Below are 21,389 nucleotides of genomic sequence, written 5' to 3'. Positions count from 1 at the left end.
GGCAGTTGCATAGGAATGTGAGGTCACATAAAATGGAAACTCTTTGGACTTCAAGTTTTTCATAGGTCCTAGTGAGATGGTGGATTTCCTCCCCATAGAGGTAAGATATTTGTTTTCTGAGGTTTTCGCGGGTATTTGTATGTAGGTCTTTGGTTATTCGGGTTTTCTCCCACGTAAAAAAATTCAATTTTACGCGGGAGAAAACCCGAATAACCAAAGACCTACACACACACACACAAATACAATATACATATACATATACATATACATATACATATACATATACATATACATATACATATACATACATACACTGTACCCTTTGAACGAAAATCTGTATTGGGTTTATGGATGAAGACTTGGTCTGTCTTAAAATTGCAAAGGCTCTGTAAATTCTATTGTGCTACTGTTTAAATAAATGTATTTCACAATGCAGTATAAATGGATAACCATGCTGAGCTAGACCTAATAAAATTGTTTTAAGATTTCAATATAATAAAAAAAGGTTGGGAAATTTGGGCTTGTGAAATCTATATCGCATGTGCTCAAAAAGCAAACAAGGATTACATTTTTTGAAGTGTTCTGATCATGAACATGGGAGAAGAAATTGAAATATGACGACTGCCCTCCAGAGCTCCCCTACTGGGACTGAGATGGGAATAAGATAGCTCTGAAAAGAAGAGAAGATTAAAGAAGATCTAATAATAAATTCTACCACCTGGTCCCCTCCAGGCAGCTTTAAAAGAATATGTCAAGCTATTAAACTGTTATGATAGAAATATGCCCCACATTTTTATGCTATTTCATCTTCTTTATGCAATTAACATGTTTTAGGTAAAACTAATTTGGTCAAAATGAGTGCCCCTGGCAACAAAATAATAAAGGAACAGGATTCAAACATGTTTCCTTAACTCAAATGCCATTCTTTGGATTTTGCAAAATCTGACAGTGGTGGTAATCTTTTAGGTATCTGAAGTTGTACGTATCCTATATACCTTACAAAAGCAATTCTAGTCCCAGACAGGCAGATATTGAACCTTATAATCCCTACTGTGTCAACAACCAATTATCCAAACCACCATTTTGCAGCAAAGTAGACCCAAGCTCTTCCATTTTGCAAGTAAAAATATAATACCACCAAGACTGAAATTCTGCACATACCAGTATATTTACTTATAGGTGTCCTGTAATGAACAGTAAGTCTATTGCTTACTTAAGTCTTTGAATACACAACCTATTTTTAACTTGGGCTTTGCATTCTCCCCATGCATAATTCAAACAATAAAATTTTATTAGCTAGATTGTAATAATAAAAATACAATCCGCTCTCTCATACACAACTATTTTATGGGATATTGATCTTTACCTCTTCCTACATCTAGTTAAAACAGAAATTTTTTGCAAAAGGAAAAGTGGGTTACTTACTGGTGGTCCCTTTGATCCTGGGAATCCATTGGACCCCTGTGGCCCAGTGGGACCCTGTGGGAAAAGAAAAAATACTTTAATATATTTTAGCTTCCTATTCTGCTTTCCCCACTCTCACATTTTATCACATTGTAAGTATTTAAATTTCTGAAGTTAGTTATTCTTCCCATAGACTATAAAGGAACCATTTATGCGGAGATTTTTGCTTTGGCAAAAGTGTATCTCAGGAAAAGAACCTATGACATCATAAAGGCTATGCTATTTCTAGGACTGTTGGGTCCATGAAGACATCCCCATGGTTTCAACAGCCTCAGAAATATCATGGCCTTTATGATGTCATAACTTCTCTTCCTGAGACACACTTTTACCAGAGGAAGAGCAAAGATTGCTGACCACAGATGTCCTTCATTTGCAGGGATTTAATCATTCATCTTACCTTTTCTCCTATAGTCCCTGGGGGACCATCATGGCCAGAGTCACCCTGGAGGAAGAAACATTAGTTAAAGAACAACAACCAAAAAAACACTCCTCTCCAGATTTTGATTACAGTTAACATCAAGGGCTGACAAAGCAGCAGGAACAAAAACCAGCATAACACAAATGCAAATAGCCTAGGAGTTTTACTATTCATCTACAAAGTCAGGTAAATCACATGATGCAGAGTTCCTAAAATAATATTTTGGACAGTATCGGGTAAAGTTACGCTGCAAAAGTTTCTGTTTATAGGAAAATTGAAAGTACTTAGAAAGTAGATGATAGTAGATGATAGATTTTATAAATAAGATACATCTATCAGCCTCTCCCATACTAATTCTAATATTAGCATTAGTATGGGATAATATTCTAAAATTCCAACAGACAAAGAAATTTGTGTTTTATTAGTTCTGTTTGTGGAGGTTTTAGGATGGTTTTGCCAATACTGTTAGTCTTAATGTGTGGGACCATTTAAGAATGAAATCATGCAACTCTGGATGGAAAGTGCACAATCTCAGCAATCTATACAATGTTTTTGTATAATATAATTTAGTTACCTATAGTGGCTTATCTAGCTTGATTTAATGCATAATGACAACTTCAGTTCTAATGGAGTGATATAATTTTGCAAAAAGTGATAAGTAAGGATGAAGACAGCTAGATCTACAATATATGCCCAAGAGTATAGTTTAATAATACATTTGACATAATCCAAGAATAAGCAAATTTTAAAAATATTTTTTTGAGACAGCAAACAATGAACAGGGCTGTGCATTTTTGAGAGTGCACTGGCCACAGCTGATTACACATATCCTGCACTGTGTATGGAGAAATGTAGAAGGCCATATACATCATACAGAAAACAGGCATACCTTTGATCCCGGTTTCCCTGTAGGTCCTGGCAAACCACGTTCACCAGGAATACCCTAAAATGGGAAAGGATATTAGTTTCAGATTGTGTTTATAAACTGAAGTCTGGAGCTGAACCAAGCTTCCTAGATCCCAGAACAAAAATGGATTACCATTAGTATATGGGTTATTTATTAAGCAGCTAAGCCCTGGGTGCTTTCCAGAATTCAGCATCCCCTCACTCTTACTTCAGCAATTGTGTTCCAAGTAGAAGTAGAGTAGAGAGCGATAACACTATAAGTAACATCTCTGTTTTTTGCAATGATTCAGTCACATGCACATGTCATCTACCTACAGAATGAACCAAGAAGGAAAAGGAAACAAATTCAAGTCTGGAGAAATTATCTATGGACTGAAGACAGATGACCCAGTTTAAAGGCAAGGTTTCACTTTTTCACAACTACCATCTGGTTCATTTCATTCCAGTGAAACATGCAGTGCAAAAAGGAAGAAAATTAAGGGTTTAAACCCCAAATTTAATTTGGGGGGATGTGTGTGATATTTCAATAACTTTTATATCTATGAAGTTTTCTTTTTCTGCTTTCTGGCTTGAGCAGCCCATTGGGATAGTCCATTTAACCTTAACACATTCTTCTGTTTTCTCCCCTCTCCCTGATTTTTCCATCTATAGAAATATTAATAATATAATTAGAACTCTAAGTGAGGGCATACAAATCAGAATATACATTCAAATCTCTGCAAGCAAATTCAAATTTGGAAGATCTGAATTAAGATTTAATTTAATTGAATTAATTTGAGCTTTGTAATGGATATGCCCCAAGTGGTTACTATATTCATTGGCATATTATGGGAGAAAGGGAAGAGATAAGAAATATTAATGAAAATTCAGTTTAACCATCATATTTTTGCAAAGGGTAGGGTAGTTGCAACAAAGTGCACTCTCCAGATATGTGAAATTCAAAGAGATACTTCTCCCATCCTTCAGACACACAAACATGGGTGGTTCAACAACTATGATTTTTAATTGAGTCAGTCACATATTACTTTTCAAAATTAAGGTGATGCTCCTTCTCTTTGCCTTTCACTTAAGCCATTAGTATCTTGTGATAATCAGAAGTATTTTTTACAATAACTGGATTCACAGGAAGCAGTGTCCTTAGAATGGGTTTCCAGAAAATATAAGACCTCCTTTACTCTGTTCAGAGCCAAGAACAACATTACAAACACTTAATATGACCTGTGAAAGACAGAAAAGATGCTGCAGCTCCCCAGGACTACTCACTACATCATATAAGGAATATGATGGGCTTAGAGTGCTGCACTTTCATTATATCCCTTTTTCACTGTCTCAATATTCTCATCAGGATGTTTGCATCCTTGTAATTATTCTTCAGTTATGGGAAGTGGAGAGAGATAATGTGAAATTTTAACACAGGACCTCTTCTAGCCAGCATACATATTGGTTGATAAGCATTAAATAAAGTCTCTTTGGAGAAACCTTGGGACTTTATAAGCATCTATTCTATGAAAGCTCACCGGAGGACCACGCTGTCCAGTCTGTCCTGCCTGGCCAGCTTTTCCCTTGAAAAGAAGGAAAACAGAAAAGGAGGGTAAGGTGGAGTTCAGTGAGCCAACACACACAGAGTTACCAGGCTTAAATGGGACATTACAGAGAGATGCTCAGATGTCCCCTTATCTCACATGTCACCTCTAGTTTAGACTTAAATGTCCACCATTGACCATTAACGGAAGAACCAATGTATGTCTAAATTTAAAATGTACAATAAAATGCTAAGCACTGTTATAAACATATCTGCCAAATACTAAACATTTGGACGCTTAAACTATAAAGTTCAATTAAATTTGCCTAAAATTAAGGAAAATGTCTATTTTATATCCCTTGGTTATGGTTGCTAGCATTTTTCCTAACAAGTGTGCCATGAGATTTTTTAAAAAAATACAAAACTGGATTATTTTTTTAAATCTAAACTAGAAAGTCACGTTCAACAGGAATATTTGGAAGTAGAGAACCAGTTCTCTCTCAGATTCATTTCAGTGAAAACAGCTGGTAATTGGGTAATCCTGCTTCTCAGACTGTGCTCCCTTGCTGTGATCCATGCTGAAGTGTGAGCATTAGCAAATAAAAGCACTGCTGTAGCAAATAAAATGAATCAATAAAATGTGTCAAGGGATAGAGGACAGACAGTCCTCCAAATCCTGATGCAGTTACATTTTGTAACTGGAAGCAAGATCCAGGCTGCAATGCAGTCCCATTTGTTCATTTCTGGACAAGGAGAGAACTCAAGTTTGCCCACAAGTGCTCCTGACAATTGCTCCTCATGAAGAGACTGCAAAATAGTTTCTAAGAGATGAGAACCATTTTGCTTAAACCTTAGTTGGCACCTTCAAAAAAAGATTTGCCTACTTCCTTTTCCAATGCAGTCCCTTTTGTTGAATTTTCTCTCTTCCCATATCCTCTCCCATCCTTGTAATCTGCAAAAAAACCTCTCATGGGTTTTTTCAAGGGATATTTCCCATTTCTCTCCCAGTTTCACTCACTCGTTTGCCTTTTTCTCCAATGAGGCCTAGGGGCCCTGGGAATCCGGTCGAACCCTGTGGAAAAATAATCCGATTTGAGGGCAGGACGGGATAGGTTGGGACAAGGTTTCTTCCTTTCCTTCAGTTCTTCCCTCTGGCTTACCTTGGGTCCTTGGCGGCCAGGATAACCTGGCAACCCTGGCACACCCAATTTGCCCTGCAGGAAAAAAGGAGATGATCAGAGCCTACATGTGCCCAGGGATGAAATTAAACAATCCCTGGCGAGTGGAGAAAGAATTAAACAAATTCCTGTTGCAATTAATCAGTGGGACCAGAATATAATAATAGAGCAAAGGCACTAAAGTATCCCAAGTTTGATTTCTTTCTTCTTTTATGATCAAGTCATAATGAGAAAGACCTCTGCCTGATACCCAGAGAGTTGTTGAATGCCAGGGTGATCAATAAGTGGACAAATAGCTTCCTATTTTCCAAAAGCTCACCTTCTCACCAGCCAGGCCAGAAGGACCTGCTTCCCCAGTAGGTCCCAACTGTCCTTTCAGCCCCTCGGGGCCATCCTCACCCCGTATGCCCAGTGGGCCAGCATCACCCTGTTGAAAGAATTAAAAGAATTGTGCCAATCACAGCTATAAAATTCTAGTTTCAAAGCATGTTCTCAGTACTTCAGAGACACTCATGTATTGTGAGTGCCGTCATTTCTGAGAATGATACAATGGCATGTGTATATCAGCTATTGACACTAAAATAAGCTGCACTTATCATAAATCATAATTTTATCCATCATTTCAGATGGGGAGAGAAGGAAATGAATCACAGGAAGTCTGGGATTTGTGTGTGTGTGTGTGTGTGTGTGTGTGTGTGTGTGTGTGTGTGTGTGGTGTAGTGTAGTGTAGTGTAGTGTAGTGTGTGTGTACACGGGTTTCAGAGAAAAAAAGAGATACTTTACAGGAAAGTTCAGCCAATGCATGGCCGTGGGGTTCAGATGGGCTTGTTGCTTACGTACCTGGCTCCCTGCCGCGTGGCAACAGCCCTTCCTGAGCTACTCGACGTGATAGCCACGGTGGCAGTAGATACACCCAGGCTTTTAGTCATGGGTGATTTCAACTTGCCATCTGTCGGTGAAACGTCTGAGGTGGCTCGGGAGTTCATGGCTTCCATGACGGCCATGGACCTGACCCAGTTAGTTCATGGCCCTACTCACAGGGGAGGTCACACTCTGGATCTGATTTTTGTCTCTGGCCAGTGGTTGAGTGGTCTTGTTATAGGGGATATAGACATGGAAACCTTGTCATGGACTGACCACTCACTCCTTCGCCTAGATCTTCGAACCGCGACCCCTCGCCGCAGGGAGGCGGACCCAATTAGATGGATCCGCCCCAGGCGCCTGATGGATCCTGATAGGTTCCAGACGGAGCTTGGGCCATTTCCTGAGGATCTAGCACATGACTCGGCCGAGGACCTGGTAGCCGCCTGGGATCGGGCGGCTGGTGGGGCCTTGGACCGAGTTGTGCCTTTGCGGCCTCTGACCCGATGCCGATCCCGGGTGGCTCCTTGGTTTACTGAGGAGCTGAGGGAAATGAAGCGCCGGAAAAGACGCCTGGAGAGCGGTTGGAGGGCCAGTCTCGCTGAATCTGATCGAACACTGGTAAGGTCGCATATTAAGGCCTACCTAGTGGCGATAAAGACGGCAAAGTCTAACTACTTTTCCGCCTCTATTGCGTCATCAGGGAATCGTCCGGCCGCCCTGTTTTAGGGTGACCCGCGCCCTGCTCCATCTGGGAGTGCGGGAGGATCCCTTAGAAGGCAGGGCGGAGGATTTCGGACAATACCTGTATGACAAAATCGCTCAGATCCGGGGGGATTTGGACTCTGACTGGGTAGATCAGGGCAGGGTGACGAGGAACAGTCTTGAGAATGTTATCTGGGAGGAGTTTGATGCTGTGACTCCCGATGATGTGGACAGGATTTTGGGGAGACTTAGTGCGGCCACATGTTTACTGGACCCGTGTCCCTCCTGGTTGGTACTGGCTTCCCGGGAGGTTACACGAGGCTGGCTCCAGGGCGTTATTAATGCTTCCTTGAGTGAGGGTCACTTCCCCGCTGCCCTGAAAGAGGCGGTGGTGAGGCCTCTCCTCAAGAAGCCGTCCCTGGATCCAGCAATATTGGCTAACTATCGTCCTGTCTCCAACCTTCGCTTCATTGCGAAGGTTGTTGAGAGTGTGGTCGCGCAACAGTTTCCACAATTCCTGGAGGAAACATCCTATCTGGATCCGTTCCAGTCAGGTTTCAGGTCTGGGCACAGCACGGAAACGGCATTGGTCGCGTTGGTCGATGATCTCTGGAGGGCTCGGGACAGGGGTTATTCCTCTGTTCTGGTCCTATTAGATCTCTCAGCGGCTTTTGATACCATCGACCATGGTATCATGCTGCACCGGCTGGAAGAGTTGGGGGTGGGAGGCACCGTGTTACGGTGGTTCTCCTCCTTTCTCTCCGACCGGTCGCAGTTTGTGTTGGCAGGGGGGCAGAGGTCGACCTCGAGGCCTCTCATTTGTGGAGTGCCGCAGGGATCGGTCCTCTCGCCCCTTCTGTTCAACATTTATGTGAAGCCACTGGGCGAGATCATCCGTGGCTTTGGGGTGAGATACCACCAGTACGCTGATGACACCCAGCTGTACATCTCCACCCCAGGCCACCCCAACGATGCCCTTGAAGTGATGTCCCAGTGCCTGGAGGCTGTGCGGATCTGGATGGGGAGGAACAGGCTCAGGCTCAACCCTTCCAAGACTGAGTGGCTGTGGCTCCCGGCATCCCGATATAGTCAGTTGACTCCATCACTGACTATTGGGGGCGAGTCTTTGGCCCCCACTGAAAGGGCTCGCAATCTGGGAGTCCTCCTGGATAGGCAGCTGTCTTTGGAGGAACATCTGACGGCTGTTACCAGGGGGACCTTTTATCAGGTTCGCCTGATTCGCCAGTTGCGGCCCTTTCTTGATCGGGATTCCCTGTGCACAGTCACTCACGCCCTCGTCACCTCTCGCCTTGACTACTGTAACGCTCTCTACATGGGGCTCCCCTTGAAGAGCACCCGGAGGCTCCAGCTGGTCCAGAATGCAGCAGCGCGGGTAGTGATGGGAGCAACATGGCGCTCCCATGTAACACCACTCCTGCGCGAGCTGCACTGGCTCCCGGTGGTCTTCCGGGTGCGCTTCAAGGTGTTGGTTATCACCTTTAAAGCGCTCCATGGCATAGGGCCTAGCTATCTCCGAGACCGCCTGCTGCTACCGATGACCTCCCATCGACCCGTGCGCTCCCACAGAGAGGGCCTCCTCAGGGTGCCATCAGCCAAACAATGTAGGCTGGTGGCCCCCAGGGGGAGGGCTTTCTCTGTGGGGGCTCCCACCCTCTGGAATCAGTTGCCCACGGAGATAAGAAGAATCCAGGACCTCAATGCCTTCCGTCGTTCCCTGAAAACCTATCTTTTTCAGCAAGCCGGGTTGGCTTAAGAAGAAATTTTTAAAATTTTTAAATCCTTTTAATTAGTCTGCGATTTTAATTTTTTGGGCCAAATTTTATATATATTTTTAAATGTTTTAATATTTGTATTCTATGTTTTTTATCTTGGCTGTACACCGCCCTGAGTCCTCAGGGAGAAGGGCGGTATATAAATTCGAAATTAAATTAAATTAAATTAAATTAAATGAACATGAACAAGGCTATATAGAAGGAATTTAGTCACACAAGCCATTGGTAAGGAAACATCAATCAATGGGAATATTGTGAATGACCCTTTACCCACCCATCAATTTTTCTTCCTTTTTATGCAGCTATTTTATTAAGTATTACAATTAAAAAGTATAAAATTAATACAAATTAAGAAAACAAAATGGAAAGAAAAAATAGGAAAGTAAGCGGAAATAGAATATAGTAAAGAAGACAAATATATAAACAACTGCCACCTTCATCCCAATGAGTATGAACAATTTTAGTAACTCATTACTGTCTCTGTGAAAATAAAGAAAGATCTCTTTTTCCCATATCTCATCTCATTTATAATAACATATCCTTAAAGCCTCATTGTTCAATCCTGATCAGCAAAAGTCCATTCAGGGTTACCAGAGATAACAACATATCTATTTTGATCAAAGAAACCTTTAATATTCTTGCCTTTTACTTTTAACAATCTTAATATTTAATCCCTTAATAATATCCTCAGGTTTGATTTCTTGCCACTTTTTTCTTTGTCTCGTCTCATAAAAGTTTTCAAAGCTTTAACAAATCTCCTTTGTGAATTCAATATGGAAAAGTTATGCAGGTCATTCTTTTGATTTGTTCTTTGTATTTGCCTCTTAATTATTAAGACATCAACCAATTGCATTTGTATATCCTGTGTAGCATCTTTTTCCATATCATTCGTGTAACCTGTCATTTTTAAATCCACCTTCAGATCAGTCTCAGTCTTCTCTGGTTAAATAGGTTCATCTTCCACATAATCTTTTAAACACAATCTTACCTATCTATAATTGGCAGAGAGTCTTAAAATTGAATTTTTAGTCCATTATTCACAGATATCCTCTAATATTAAACTATTGCTCCATGCTGCATTAGTAAGTCAAATTTAAGTGTTTTTCTGCTTTAATTGTACTATAATCTTCAGTTCCCTCTGGCTCCCTTTAGTATCTAACCTTCAAAGTCTCATCCTATGATATTTTTAAAGAATTCAAAACAAAAGCATTTTGTTTGCCACCGTGGCGCAGTGGTTAGAGTGCAGTACTGCAGGCTACTTCTGCTGATCACCATTTGCCAGCAGTTTGGCAGATCGAATCTCACCAGGTTCAAGGTTAACTCAGCCTTTCATCATTCCGAGGTGGGTAAAATGAGGACCCAGATTGTTGGGGGCAATAGGTTCACTCTGTAAACTGCTTGGAAGAGCTGTAAAGCACTGTGAAGCGGTATATAAGTCTAAGTGCTATTGCTATTTTCCCATGGGAAGGATTGTAATTAATTCCAAAATTTTATTTCAGTTCCATCTAAATCACAGTCCATTTATAACTTTACAGAATTAAAGTTCTAACCACCATTTTGCTTTTTATTTGAAAAGAAAAAAAAACCTTTAAGATTCTTAAACTTATATTTAAAGTGAGTAAGGAGTACCATAATTGACACAGCAACAAGCCTCAGATGCAGCTAATAAAAATGTATCAAGCATTACATTCTAGGATGACAACATCCCAATGCATCCCAGGCAAAACATTTTAAATATAATCTAGATACACCCCATGGGATTCACAGAGATCATAGTATCTAACACAGAGATGGAGAATCCCTGTCCTGTTTTACAAAACTTCTCCCCAAAGAAAAATCCTTTCTGGATTTCTAAAATTTGAATGAAAAATTCTTCTCTGAATCTTAACCTCCTCACCCCAAACCAACCTTTGGCAAGCCTTCTGTGCACTGAAAAACATGACATGAACTGGCCTAATCCCTTTGTGCCTCTCAATACTTGGAAAGTTGACAGTGGGATTTGTTATTTCATCATTTTATCACATAACATTTATTTTATCACTTAACATCATTTGTTATGTTATTATCTGATCTCAGCAAGGCAATCCTCCTCCTACTTAAATATAGAAAGACTGTCCTTGTACTAAAAATGGCATTGACAACTTTTTAAAATAAGTGCAGACTTCATTTTTTTTCCTTTTAGAAAAATGTTTAGTCTCAAGACCAAGAGGGTTATGGGCATATGACCCATTTTATTTTGAGGGATGTGGCTGCCAAATAAGCATTAAAAAGTAAAATTGGTACCCTAATGCTTGCATGTTTAATGCACTTACTTTTCCACAAAAAATTATGCTACTGAAAATAAGTGGTTTTACTGCCGTTAATACAAGGGGAGTTATGCTGGGATTGAAATTTACACTGTGTTCTAATCTTAAAAAAGATTTTTATAAAATAATGTCTCATTGATATTTGTCACCAGAGAAATTGTCTAGAGTATATAAAGCTATTTTGAATCTTTGTTGGAAATGGGAATATCATGAAGTAGGGACATTTTATGGTGAACATGTAAAAATAGTATAGCATAGTATAGCATAGCATAGCACAGCACAGTATAATACTACACACACACACACACACACACACACACACACACACTACATATATTAATTCAGAAATTTTAAAGATTAAAGTAACATTGCAACTAGAGGCTTGTCTTTGAGATTAATGGACAGGTAACTAGAAAAAAAGTCATAGAAATTTGGTTTTTATATATGACAAATGCAACAAGATTATTATATGCTCAAAAGTGGAAAGATCTGACACTACCCACAACATAGGAATGGTTGATGAAGATGGTGGAACCTGCAGAGATACCTAAATTAACTTTTTTGTTTAGAGAAAAGAAAATATCTATATTTATGGCTGACTGGAAACCCCTTACAGATTTACAGACAGAAAAAATGATTTATGATTTTTATGATTAGAAAATAACTAGGTTATATTAAAAAGAGAAGTTTTCTTTTTGTATATCTAGGGGAAGGGATAATTATGTAATCATACTTGTATTTGCTGCAAAGGAACTGGGAGGTTTATATCTTTTCTTTTTGTACTTTTGTCTTTTTCCTTTTTTTTTATAATGTTTTATCTTCTATTTAAAACTGTTAATAAAATCTACTACAAATGCTAACAGTAAGGAATGAATTTCTAAAGCCTCAGTGGTGGTTCATGCCTTCTTTTAAAAGCCTCCACACATATTTCATACTGGGAATATTGCTCACCCAATCGCCTTTGGGCCCCATATCACCTTTGAAGCCAGGGAATCCATCTTCACCCTAGGAACCCATAAAAGGTCAAAACATGAGAATAATAAAAATGTCAATCTTATTTTAATGCTGAAATACAAAGAAAGAATCATATGATTTTAATGGTGTGCAAAATTCATTTTACTTCGAATCTACAGTTGTAATTTTTGTTCTTATCACACACACACCCCCCCCCCCAAAGAAAGAGAACATATATATTTCTAAAGACAGGAATACTTGGCTAGTGGACTTGCTATTTAAAATGTCTCTGCCTGAACCTGAAATTATATTCTCCTACCTGATTGTCAACCTTGTCCGTTATTGCTTACTCTCTGAATATAAAGATTTTAAACTATGAAGAAATAATTTGTTAGTCAGAATTTCAAAGATAATACTGAAAAGAAATTTTTCAAAAACCAAATATGAACATATTGATTTATATTAGGAAAGGAGATTCTAAAATTTGGATGAATTTCAGATATGGACAATTTTTTAACTGCTATAAAATATTTTCCAGGCTATCTCTAGATGACAACCAAAACATTTTCCTGCTCCTTTGCAAGGTTTTGATTTTTGTTTTTTTGGTGTGTGTGTGACTTGATCCTAGCAAAGTTACTGTATTACCCAAAGGTACAATCTAATTTGTTGCAATCTAGAAACTAACATAAAAATCCAAAAGTACTACTTTTCAAGGGTTTATACCCAGATGGAACCTCAACACTCGTATCAAGCACACATCAAATAATTACTGCATTGGAAGAAGGTCAAAAAAATAATACTTATTCCACTTACTCCTGTTAAATGTCCGTGATCTGTTCTAGAATAGCACATTAGCAACACAGAGAAAGCAAGAGCAGTGAAAAGCTCTCTTAAATTTGATAAAATCTGTGGAACTCTTTCTCTGATATTGCCTTGTACTCTCTTCAGAGTCTTACCTTCTCACCTTTGCTGCCTTTCAGGCCCCTTATTCCAAATGCTCCCTATGGAAAAGAAAAACAATGATAATATTTTTTTTTATATGTAAACCAACTTTAAACATTCACTTTGGTATAGAAGCCATGATTACAGGCAGAAAGCTACAAGCTGTGAATGGCATTACACAGAAAGATACCAAGGTAGGTCCAAGCAATGACTACCAAATTCTGAAGGTTGGCAGTCCAGTTCTTTGCCCTGAACAAAAGCATTCAGACTTCAGGACAGGGCAAGCTTTGATTCCATGACTGCAGCCATCATCTGAATTTTAGCACACCTCCTGTTGACCTTCCTGCCTCGGCTTAGCCTCTACCTGAGGTTGTTCACTGAAATCATCCATTGGCATAGGGTTGAATATCATTACACATCTCAACCCTTTGCTGGCCAAGCAATGCCACTGAATTTCTGTCTCAATATCTGGAAGCTGGGGAGGTCTGGATGGAGGAGAACAAACTCAAAACAAACCTTAGCCAGCCCAAGTGACTGTGGATTTTACCTTAATCATAAGAGTTTCCACCTTTGGTTCTGGATGGGATTAAAGGTAAAGGTTCCCCTCGCACATATGTGCTAGTCGTTCCTGACTCTAGGGGGCGGTGTTCATCTCCGTTTCAAAGCCGAAGAGACAGCGCTGACCGAAGACGTCTCCGTGGTCATGTGGCCGGCATGACTAAATGCCAAAGGCACACGGAACACTGTTACCTTCCCATCAAAGGTGGTCCCTATTTTTCTACTTGCATTTTTTACGTGCTTTCGAACTGCTAGGTTGGCAGAAGCTGGGACAAGTAACAGGAGCTCACACCCTTACGTGGCACTAGGGATTCAAACCGCTGAACTGCCAACCTTTCGATCAATGAGCTCAGCATCTTAGCCACTGAGCCACCGCATCCCTCTGGATGGGATTGCACTAGCTCAAACAGGGTTCTTGTTCAGTTATGGGGGGGGGGGTTCTCCTAGACTCAGGCTGGTATATTAAGAGCATGCCAAAGGTCCTTTTCTCAAAAGGTAACTGGACTTTGTTTTTCCTTGAAGACATTTTGTTTCTCATTCAAGAAGCTTCATCAGATCAAGCTTCTTAGATGAGAAGTGAAATATCTGGAAAAAAGCACCTTTGGAACAACTATGACCTGGATGACTGAGAATCTCCCTAGACATTTATGTTAAGAGCAGGTAGCAACCATGGCTTGGAGGGTCTTTGCATAAATTCATCTTGTGCATTTTAGTCATCTCATGTATGAACTGTTGCAATACATCTACATGCAGCTGCCCTTGAAGTTGACTCAAAGAACGCAAATGCATGAGTAGTTATGGGCACATCTCAGTGCATCCATTAACACTGCAAGTACAGGTAGCCCTTGACTTACAACAGTTCATTTAGTGACTATTCAGAGTTACAACGGCACTGAAAAAAGGTGACTTACAACCATTTTTTAGTTACGTTTCCAGCATCCCCATGGTCACGTGATCAAAATTCAGATGCTTGGCAACTAGTTCATATTTATGACTGCTGCTGTGTTCCAAGGTCATGTGATCACCTTTTGTGACCTTCTGACAAGCAAAGTCAATGGGGAAGCCAGATTCACTTAACAACTGTGTTACTAACCTATCAACTGTAGTGATTCACTTAACAATTGAGGCAAGAAAAGTCATAAAATGGGGCAAAATTCACTCAACAAATGCTTCACTTAACAACAGAAATTTTGGGGGTCAATTGTGGTCGTAAATCAAGGACTACTTGTATAGTATTTGCAAACTGTGTTGGTAACCAGTAGGCTTCCAAGTACAATTTCAAGATGCTGGTTGCAGTGAAACAGAGTCTGATTGTGGAACTGTCTGTCTCCAATTACTTTTTCCTATCTGATAATATCTGACTGAATGGAGTATGTGTCAGGGCTCTAAATCCAATGGAGCTCCAGGTCCCCTCACCTAACTAGTGTCATCTAGCAGGATTGAGGAGACATCCTTTGTCTGTCACAATGCCTATGGAACACCATCTCCTTGAGATCCAGGTGGCTCTGGCCCTATCTTCTTTTCAGATACTTTACAAATACCTGTTTTTCTTCCCTGGGACAGAATAGGAAGATTTTGTACCCATCTTGATTGTTTTTGTTTTTGTTTCCCATAGCCTCAGGTGCAACATATCTTACTACCTTGTAGTGTATTTTTGTAGTTGTTGTTATTTGCTGTTTCTAATTATATACCCCACCCTGGTCACTTGTCAGTTGGGTAGCTATGTATGTTGATTTCATAAATATATAAATAATAAAAAATAGACTGGCAATAAAAGGAGGCTCTAACAAAAGAGAGAGGGGGGGGGAAAAAGAAAAGGGGATGAAATTTCAGTAGAAATGTGCATTCTTGAAAAATGATAGAAGTGGTATCACTTTACCTTTACTCCTCGTGGACCTGGGTAACCAACTGGTCCTGCTGCACCAGATGGACCCTGAAGGAGAAAGACATTTAAAACAAGTCTGTCAGGCAGCCTCCCTCCCCACCCTTGCTGCAATCTTAAAGACCCTAAATCCCCGTTTCTGAACTTTTCGATTTTTTTGCATTTGGGAAGAAGATGGAGGACTGGGGGAAAAAAACCTCCCTTTTCTAAATTATGGACTTTAGATGCCTCTATAGCAGAGGTCTTCAAACTTGACAGCTTTAAGACTTGTGGACTTCAACTCCCATAATTGGCTGGAGAATTCTGGGAGTTGAAGTCCACAAGTCTTAAAGCTGCCAAGTTTGAAGACCTCTGCTCTATAGCAAGCTTTACTTCTGCCTCTCAGAAGCAGGCTTTTTTTTTTTCTTTTTACCTGAATTCCTTTCTCTCCAGCTGGCCCTTCTCTTCCAGGATGACCCTGAAAAGCAATAGAAGATACAGTGTTGTGAAGTAACTGTATTATGAATGCTTGCTTAAAGGTACTACACCACAATGAAACCGGTGCCCTGGGAAAGTATATTAGGTCAATAGAAAAGAAAGAGAAGGCATGGAGCTAAGTTTTTTTCTGGGCATAATGTAGTATTGCAAGTGTAGATCTCTATATGTTTACATCATTCACTTCTCCTCAGATATTAGTGCTACTGCAAAAGAAGGAAGGTGTCTGGGTTTCATCTTTGAGTACCATGTTCATGAAGATTTTATTAATGTTGACATTTACCAGAGGTCCATCCATTCCAGCCAGTCCTGGTATTCCTGGTTTTCCTGGTGGACCCTGTGAGAAAAAAGTGCAAGGAGATATTCAGAAAGCTGGGTGGGGCAACCTGAATTGTCACAATGGATTAAGTGACATAGTCCTATCAGTTCTCATATCTCCCCCATCAAATACATGGCTGAGTGTATGCTGACATAACGGGAATATAGATGGAGAGCCACTGGCAGATTTCTGAGGAATTTGTAACAGATTTAAGCTGCACATTTTCTTCCAAACTACAGAAATAAAATCAGCAACAAAATGTAATCCTCTCTCACCATATATTACACAGCTGAAATAAAGAAATCTTGGAGCATTATTGATGCTTAACAAAATTCTGTGCACAGCAGTCTTTTGCATTAGATCCCAGTGGTAGAATTCTGATGCCCGCTGCTATAGCTACCTTGAAAATTGGGATTTTCAGCCTAGTTCTGATTCTACGCCTCAGCTAGACATTCCCTAATTCCAACTCACCTTTTCTCCTGGAAGTCCAATGGGGCCCTGAGGACCAGGCAAGCCCTATGGGAGAAAAACCAAACAGAGTGAGAAATGTGACAATTTACAAGAATAATTTTTATTATTATTATTTTGTAGGGATAAGGCTTACTTAATGTTTTCAGAGCCCTGGGACTATCCAGGAAATGTCCTTTCAGTTCAAATATATTTATTCCCCTACAAGGATAAATTCTTAATGGAACACCCCCCCCCCAAATATTTTGTACAGAAATTCGCATTGATTAGTTTCTTTCCCTGATGAAATAGTTTTCGCTGCAAAGGCAATGTAATTCACTTTGCTATAGCAATTTGGGTGTCTTGAATCAATTTATAGTAGAAAAAAAGAGAAAGTTACTTTTAGCCATCTCTCCCAGCATTGGCTGAAGGTCTTCCGGGTTGGATGCCTGCTCCAGATTTATATTTATATTTATATTTATATTATTTATATTTGCTGATAAAGAGGTTAATACAACTGCCTAACATGCAGGCAGCCCAAGTATGAATCCGAGTAAGAGTATGCCTAGCTGATGAGAGCTAAATAGCTTGAAATAGATCTATACTAGTCTCCCTTTATTTCTTTATCAGCAAATATAAATTTGGTATAAAATGGTTTGCCGTGAATGCGACTGCTTAAGGGCTCCTGGATTGGAGCTGAAAGGTGAAAGGGAAGCAGTATGCTCCCTCCCATATTGGGGTAGACCAGGTGCTTCGACAGAAAAACACTTAATATATATATAAAAAATTTTTGCTAAACATTCTGAAGAACCTAAAGCTTGCTACATAGCATTTACCAAAGGAGGTGACAAGCAATGCCTTCCCCAAATTATTTCTCTCCTCTGATGAGTGCTGCAGAGAACGTGCTGCTTGCCTCCTCTAAACCGCTATCCAAAGTTTTTGGCAAGTGACCCAGAGTAAATGCTTTAGGATTGCCTGAAATTCTCTCAAACCTAGCCAATCCAGAAGTCCTTTTGCATACAGGCAGCCCTCATTCAGTGACCCTTCACAGTTCTGATGGCACTGAATGAGGAGTTTTACAATGGTTCCTTATAGTTGTAACTGTTATAGTGCCCCCATAGTCACATCAGGTACTTGGTACCTGGTTCACAGTTATGATGTTGCAGTATCCTGTGGTCAAATGATCACTCCTTGAGACCTTCACCACTGGCTTCTGATAAGCAAAATCAGTGGGGAAACTGGCAGGAAATTGCAAAAGATAACAAGTGACACTGTGTTTAATAAAGATGGGGGATTTGTCTAGTGATGGAACTGCTGTTGTTAAGTTAGTGCAGTCGTGTAATGTTCATGCTTTGCAACCATGTTGCTTAGCGATGGAGTTGCTGATCCCAATTATTAAATGCCAACATTAATTGAAGACTATCTGTACACCAAGGACATTCTAAGCTAGTCACCTTCAGCTCTTGGTGCAGGAAATCCTATATTATTTGCTGAAGGTATGTAGCTCAGAAGCACTTAGTCCATGATAGTAGGAGATAACTCCTTTTCTTTCAGTTTTTTTTTGAAGACTTCTTTTAGTCTTCTCCCATTGGATAAGCTCTGGAGGAGATGGCAGAAATGGGTTCTGAAGGAGAGCAAGAGAAGACAACATGGCTACCTCATTGGTTCTTAGATGCAAGTGAACGATATTGTTTCTTTAGGCAAATTTGAGGGAGTGTTTCACTTCCATTATCAAGAAAGTGAAGCACCTCTTCAAAGAACTGCACAGCACTAGCCTCTCTATTAATGTTCCAGTTTTTTTTTAAGGTTTCCATGTTAAGGTTGATGATCAAATGCAGGAATATGGGTCTATTTGGATGGCATAATTAAAATTAACTAGGTGCACTTTACCCTGCATTTATATAGATGAAACCAGTAACATGAATATTCAATGTGCTGATCTGCATCCCTATCACAGCCAGATGAAATTAGCACTTTAATATTTTCTGAACTGTTTTTATATTATACCTGTCCTCACTCTATGAACCTAGTTGCTAATAAACTTCACAGTCAGAATCAAATTAGACACCAGTGGGAATTGTCCTCCTGGGGTTAATAATAGCCCACATAGAGATTGGAGAATATTAACAATATAATGCTGATTGAAAAAAAGGTTAACTCACACATTTCACTAAAGTAACAAAAACCTTTCTAATGCATGTAATACTCTCCTCCCTGTTGTTTTTTTTAACAGACTCACCAGCAAATGACCTGCTCATGTTTATTCCCCGCCCTCTACATCCCAGCCTTCCCCATGTACATTCAAACAAAATACACACGTGAGATCCAGGGTTTCCTTGTTGCCCAGGTGGGCCTGGTTCACCTGGAATACCCTGAAGGTAGAGAACACTGAAGTCAGCCAACATTCAGTGCATATACATACTTACATATGTCATAATGGAAGAGACAACAGCTGTGACACAATGACTAAAATTACTAAGGTAGAAAGGGCAGAGACTTGAAGAATGAAACATCTGGAGAAGGCCAGGATCCAGTTTCTAAAGCTTTTGGGAAACCAGTGCTGTGATGCTAAGGTATTGTGTCTTACTTCCTAATTCTTCATTGGGGGCTAGAGTTTGTTTGCAGTACATTTCCTAGGATTAAAAGTTTGGCTGCGAATCATTAGAAGTAGGATGGTATTATTATTGTAACAAACAAACCCTCTTTTCTATGTGAATATAGACTGCACAAATCTATTAGTTGTGGAAAACTAATGTTCATGATTCAGTATGGAAGAAAAAGCATTAACATTTATTATCATTCTATTCCACAGTAATTGTTAGACTTCCACATCAGGCTTAGAATTGGGAACTGGCAACATTCTAAGCTGCTGGCCAACTGCCCCTCCCATAAGGATATATTAGAGATCCCCCCCATATAATCCATTGTTCAATTCAAATTTTCTGTTTGATTTTTTGCCCTGTTTGATTCTTTCTAGGTCCTAAAAATGGAAAAATGGACAGACATACTGGCAGAAACTTGAGACCCATTACATAATTTCTTTCCTGTATTTTTTGTTGCACTGAAAAAATAAATATGAGAAATATAAAGCCAGACATACATAGCATAGGCCTAAAGTTTGGAAGTATATTGTTTTTAGGATATTTCAAAAACATGTGGGCTTATTACAATCTACTGCATTTTTAATTTTTCTTCTTTTATTTCTCCTTTAGTTAAAATAAAAGGGAGGAAAAGATCAGTTTTAACATTTCAAGTATTCTGGTCACATGGAAAATCCAGCAAAAGATTTAAATTGCTGAAGGAACAAACATAACTTCATCTTCAGAACAAATGACAGTACTTAAAAATGTCCTTTCAAGGACACTGAAAATAAAAGAGAAACCCATCATTATAAAATTGATTGTCTTGATTTTAAGTAGACATAGTTTTGTACTGGAAAAGAATTGGATGATACGAGCAAAACATAGCTGTAGGAAGATTCTATTTAATTGAAGGCTAATTTATGCTAATTGTTATAGCAACCAGTTAATACCTAGTAATATTTGGAAACATATAATTTTCCATTATAACATGGAATATTTAAATTATATCTTTTTTTTCTTCATGAATTAAATTGCCATGCTTAATTGTTTGTTTTTTTAAAATCCACCCTATATATGCCACAATTGCCACATCACATTTCCACTGTTAGAATACAGCCCCTTCCCTCATATTTCTACAAGATGCATCTATATGCAGTATAGTAAAAGAAAATAGGATGAGCTGCATTCTTCAATTAAAGCAATTTATTTTTTAAAAAACAACATTGGATCCAGACAGTAACCGTCTAGCCAGACTGAAACTCCATCTGTCCCCTTTAAATCAAAATTTAGTCCCATCCTCCCTACTAAATCAAACTTTAATGGCTGGTTTGAAGATTGAAATATTATCAGATTCTTCTCTAGAAGAATCTTCTCACAAGATTCTTAGAATGAACTAGGCAACCCGTGACCTGTCGTGTCATCATTTCAGAGATATTTCTTTACATAAACACAGAAACAGAATGACCAAGGACAAAGAAGTAGTGGGAGTAGGAGCAACTTTTTACTTCTTATAATCTTGACCATGGCTGACTGCACTCCAGTCTACTGGGCTCTGGAGGGCTACAGCAGGATCAGTTTACTTAACCTTTGGGTGGTGATGTGGCAGTGTTGCCACCTCTAATTTGCCAATTTTCATTTTCACGGGAGCCATGAGTCATGGGTTTTGGAGGCATCTTGGTTCAAAAATGACTGCCCCCATGGTGCACAGCTTGCCCCACCCAGTTAAAGGTTACAGGCATGAGAGATTTAGTAGTATATAGATTAGATTAACATATAGTATTACAGCAGGAAATCAAAGTGGATACGAGTTTGGTGTTTAATATTTATATATTGTGAGTGCACTGATGATGTTGCCTAGTTGGGTAATAAAACATCTGCAAGCAAATGCCTATGCTCAGAGAGCACCAAGGACTCCACAATTCAACTCTAAGCAACATATATTCTCTTCTATTGTGAATACATCATCCTCGCTTGCTAGACAGGCTTAATTGCTCACCCCATATTTTTGAGAAAGATAGACTCTTTATTAGGTGTTTTAAAATTTTTAGGCAGGCCAGATGGAAAAGCTATGAACCAAG

The 21,389-nt window shown here is 39.5% G+C and overlaps 1 protein-coding gene across 1 annotated transcript in view; it reads right to left on the bottom strand.

The window, feature by feature from the left end:
• COL5A3 (collagen type V alpha 3 chain) overlaps positions 1 to 21,389 on the bottom strand; it is a 133,413-nt gene that overhangs the window by 33,795 nt on the left and 78,229 nt on the right. Inside the window, exons 23-36 of the mRNA XM_070935015.1 lie at positions 19,048 to 19,101; positions 16,754 to 16,798; positions 16,247 to 16,300; positions 15,902 to 15,946; positions 15,487 to 15,540; positions 13,064 to 13,108; positions 12,105 to 12,158; positions 5,808 to 5,915; positions 5,471 to 5,524; positions 5,329 to 5,382; positions 4,306 to 4,350; positions 2,772 to 2,825; positions 1,862 to 1,906; positions 1,426 to 1,479 (exon numbers count right to left, since the gene is read on the bottom strand). Of these exons, the coding sequence (XP_070791116.1) occupies positions 1,426 to 1,479; positions 1,862 to 1,906; positions 2,772 to 2,825; positions 4,306 to 4,350; positions 5,329 to 5,382; positions 5,471 to 5,524; positions 5,808 to 5,915; positions 12,105 to 12,158; positions 13,064 to 13,108; positions 15,487 to 15,540; positions 15,902 to 15,946; positions 16,247 to 16,300; positions 16,754 to 16,798; positions 19,048 to 19,101 (765 nt within the window). The remainder of the gene's footprint in view (positions 1 to 1,425; positions 1,480 to 1,861; positions 1,907 to 2,771; positions 2,826 to 4,305; positions 4,351 to 5,328; positions 5,383 to 5,470; positions 5,525 to 5,807; positions 5,916 to 12,104; positions 12,159 to 13,063; positions 13,109 to 15,486; positions 15,541 to 15,901; positions 15,947 to 16,246; positions 16,301 to 16,753; positions 16,799 to 19,047; positions 19,102 to 21,389) is intronic.

Source organism: Pituophis catenifer, unplaced genomic scaffold, assembly GCF_029215685.1.
Source record: "Pituophis catenifer annectens isolate HBS135680 unplaced genomic scaffold, rPitCat1.0.hap2 SCAF_2, whole genome shotgun sequence".
In the NCBI taxonomy this organism is placed as follows: Eukaryota; Metazoa; Chordata; class Lepidosauria; order Squamata; family Colubridae; genus Pituophis; species Pituophis catenifer.
Note: the sequence above shows the minus strand (reverse complement) of the source record. Positions and strands in the feature narration are given on the sequence as shown.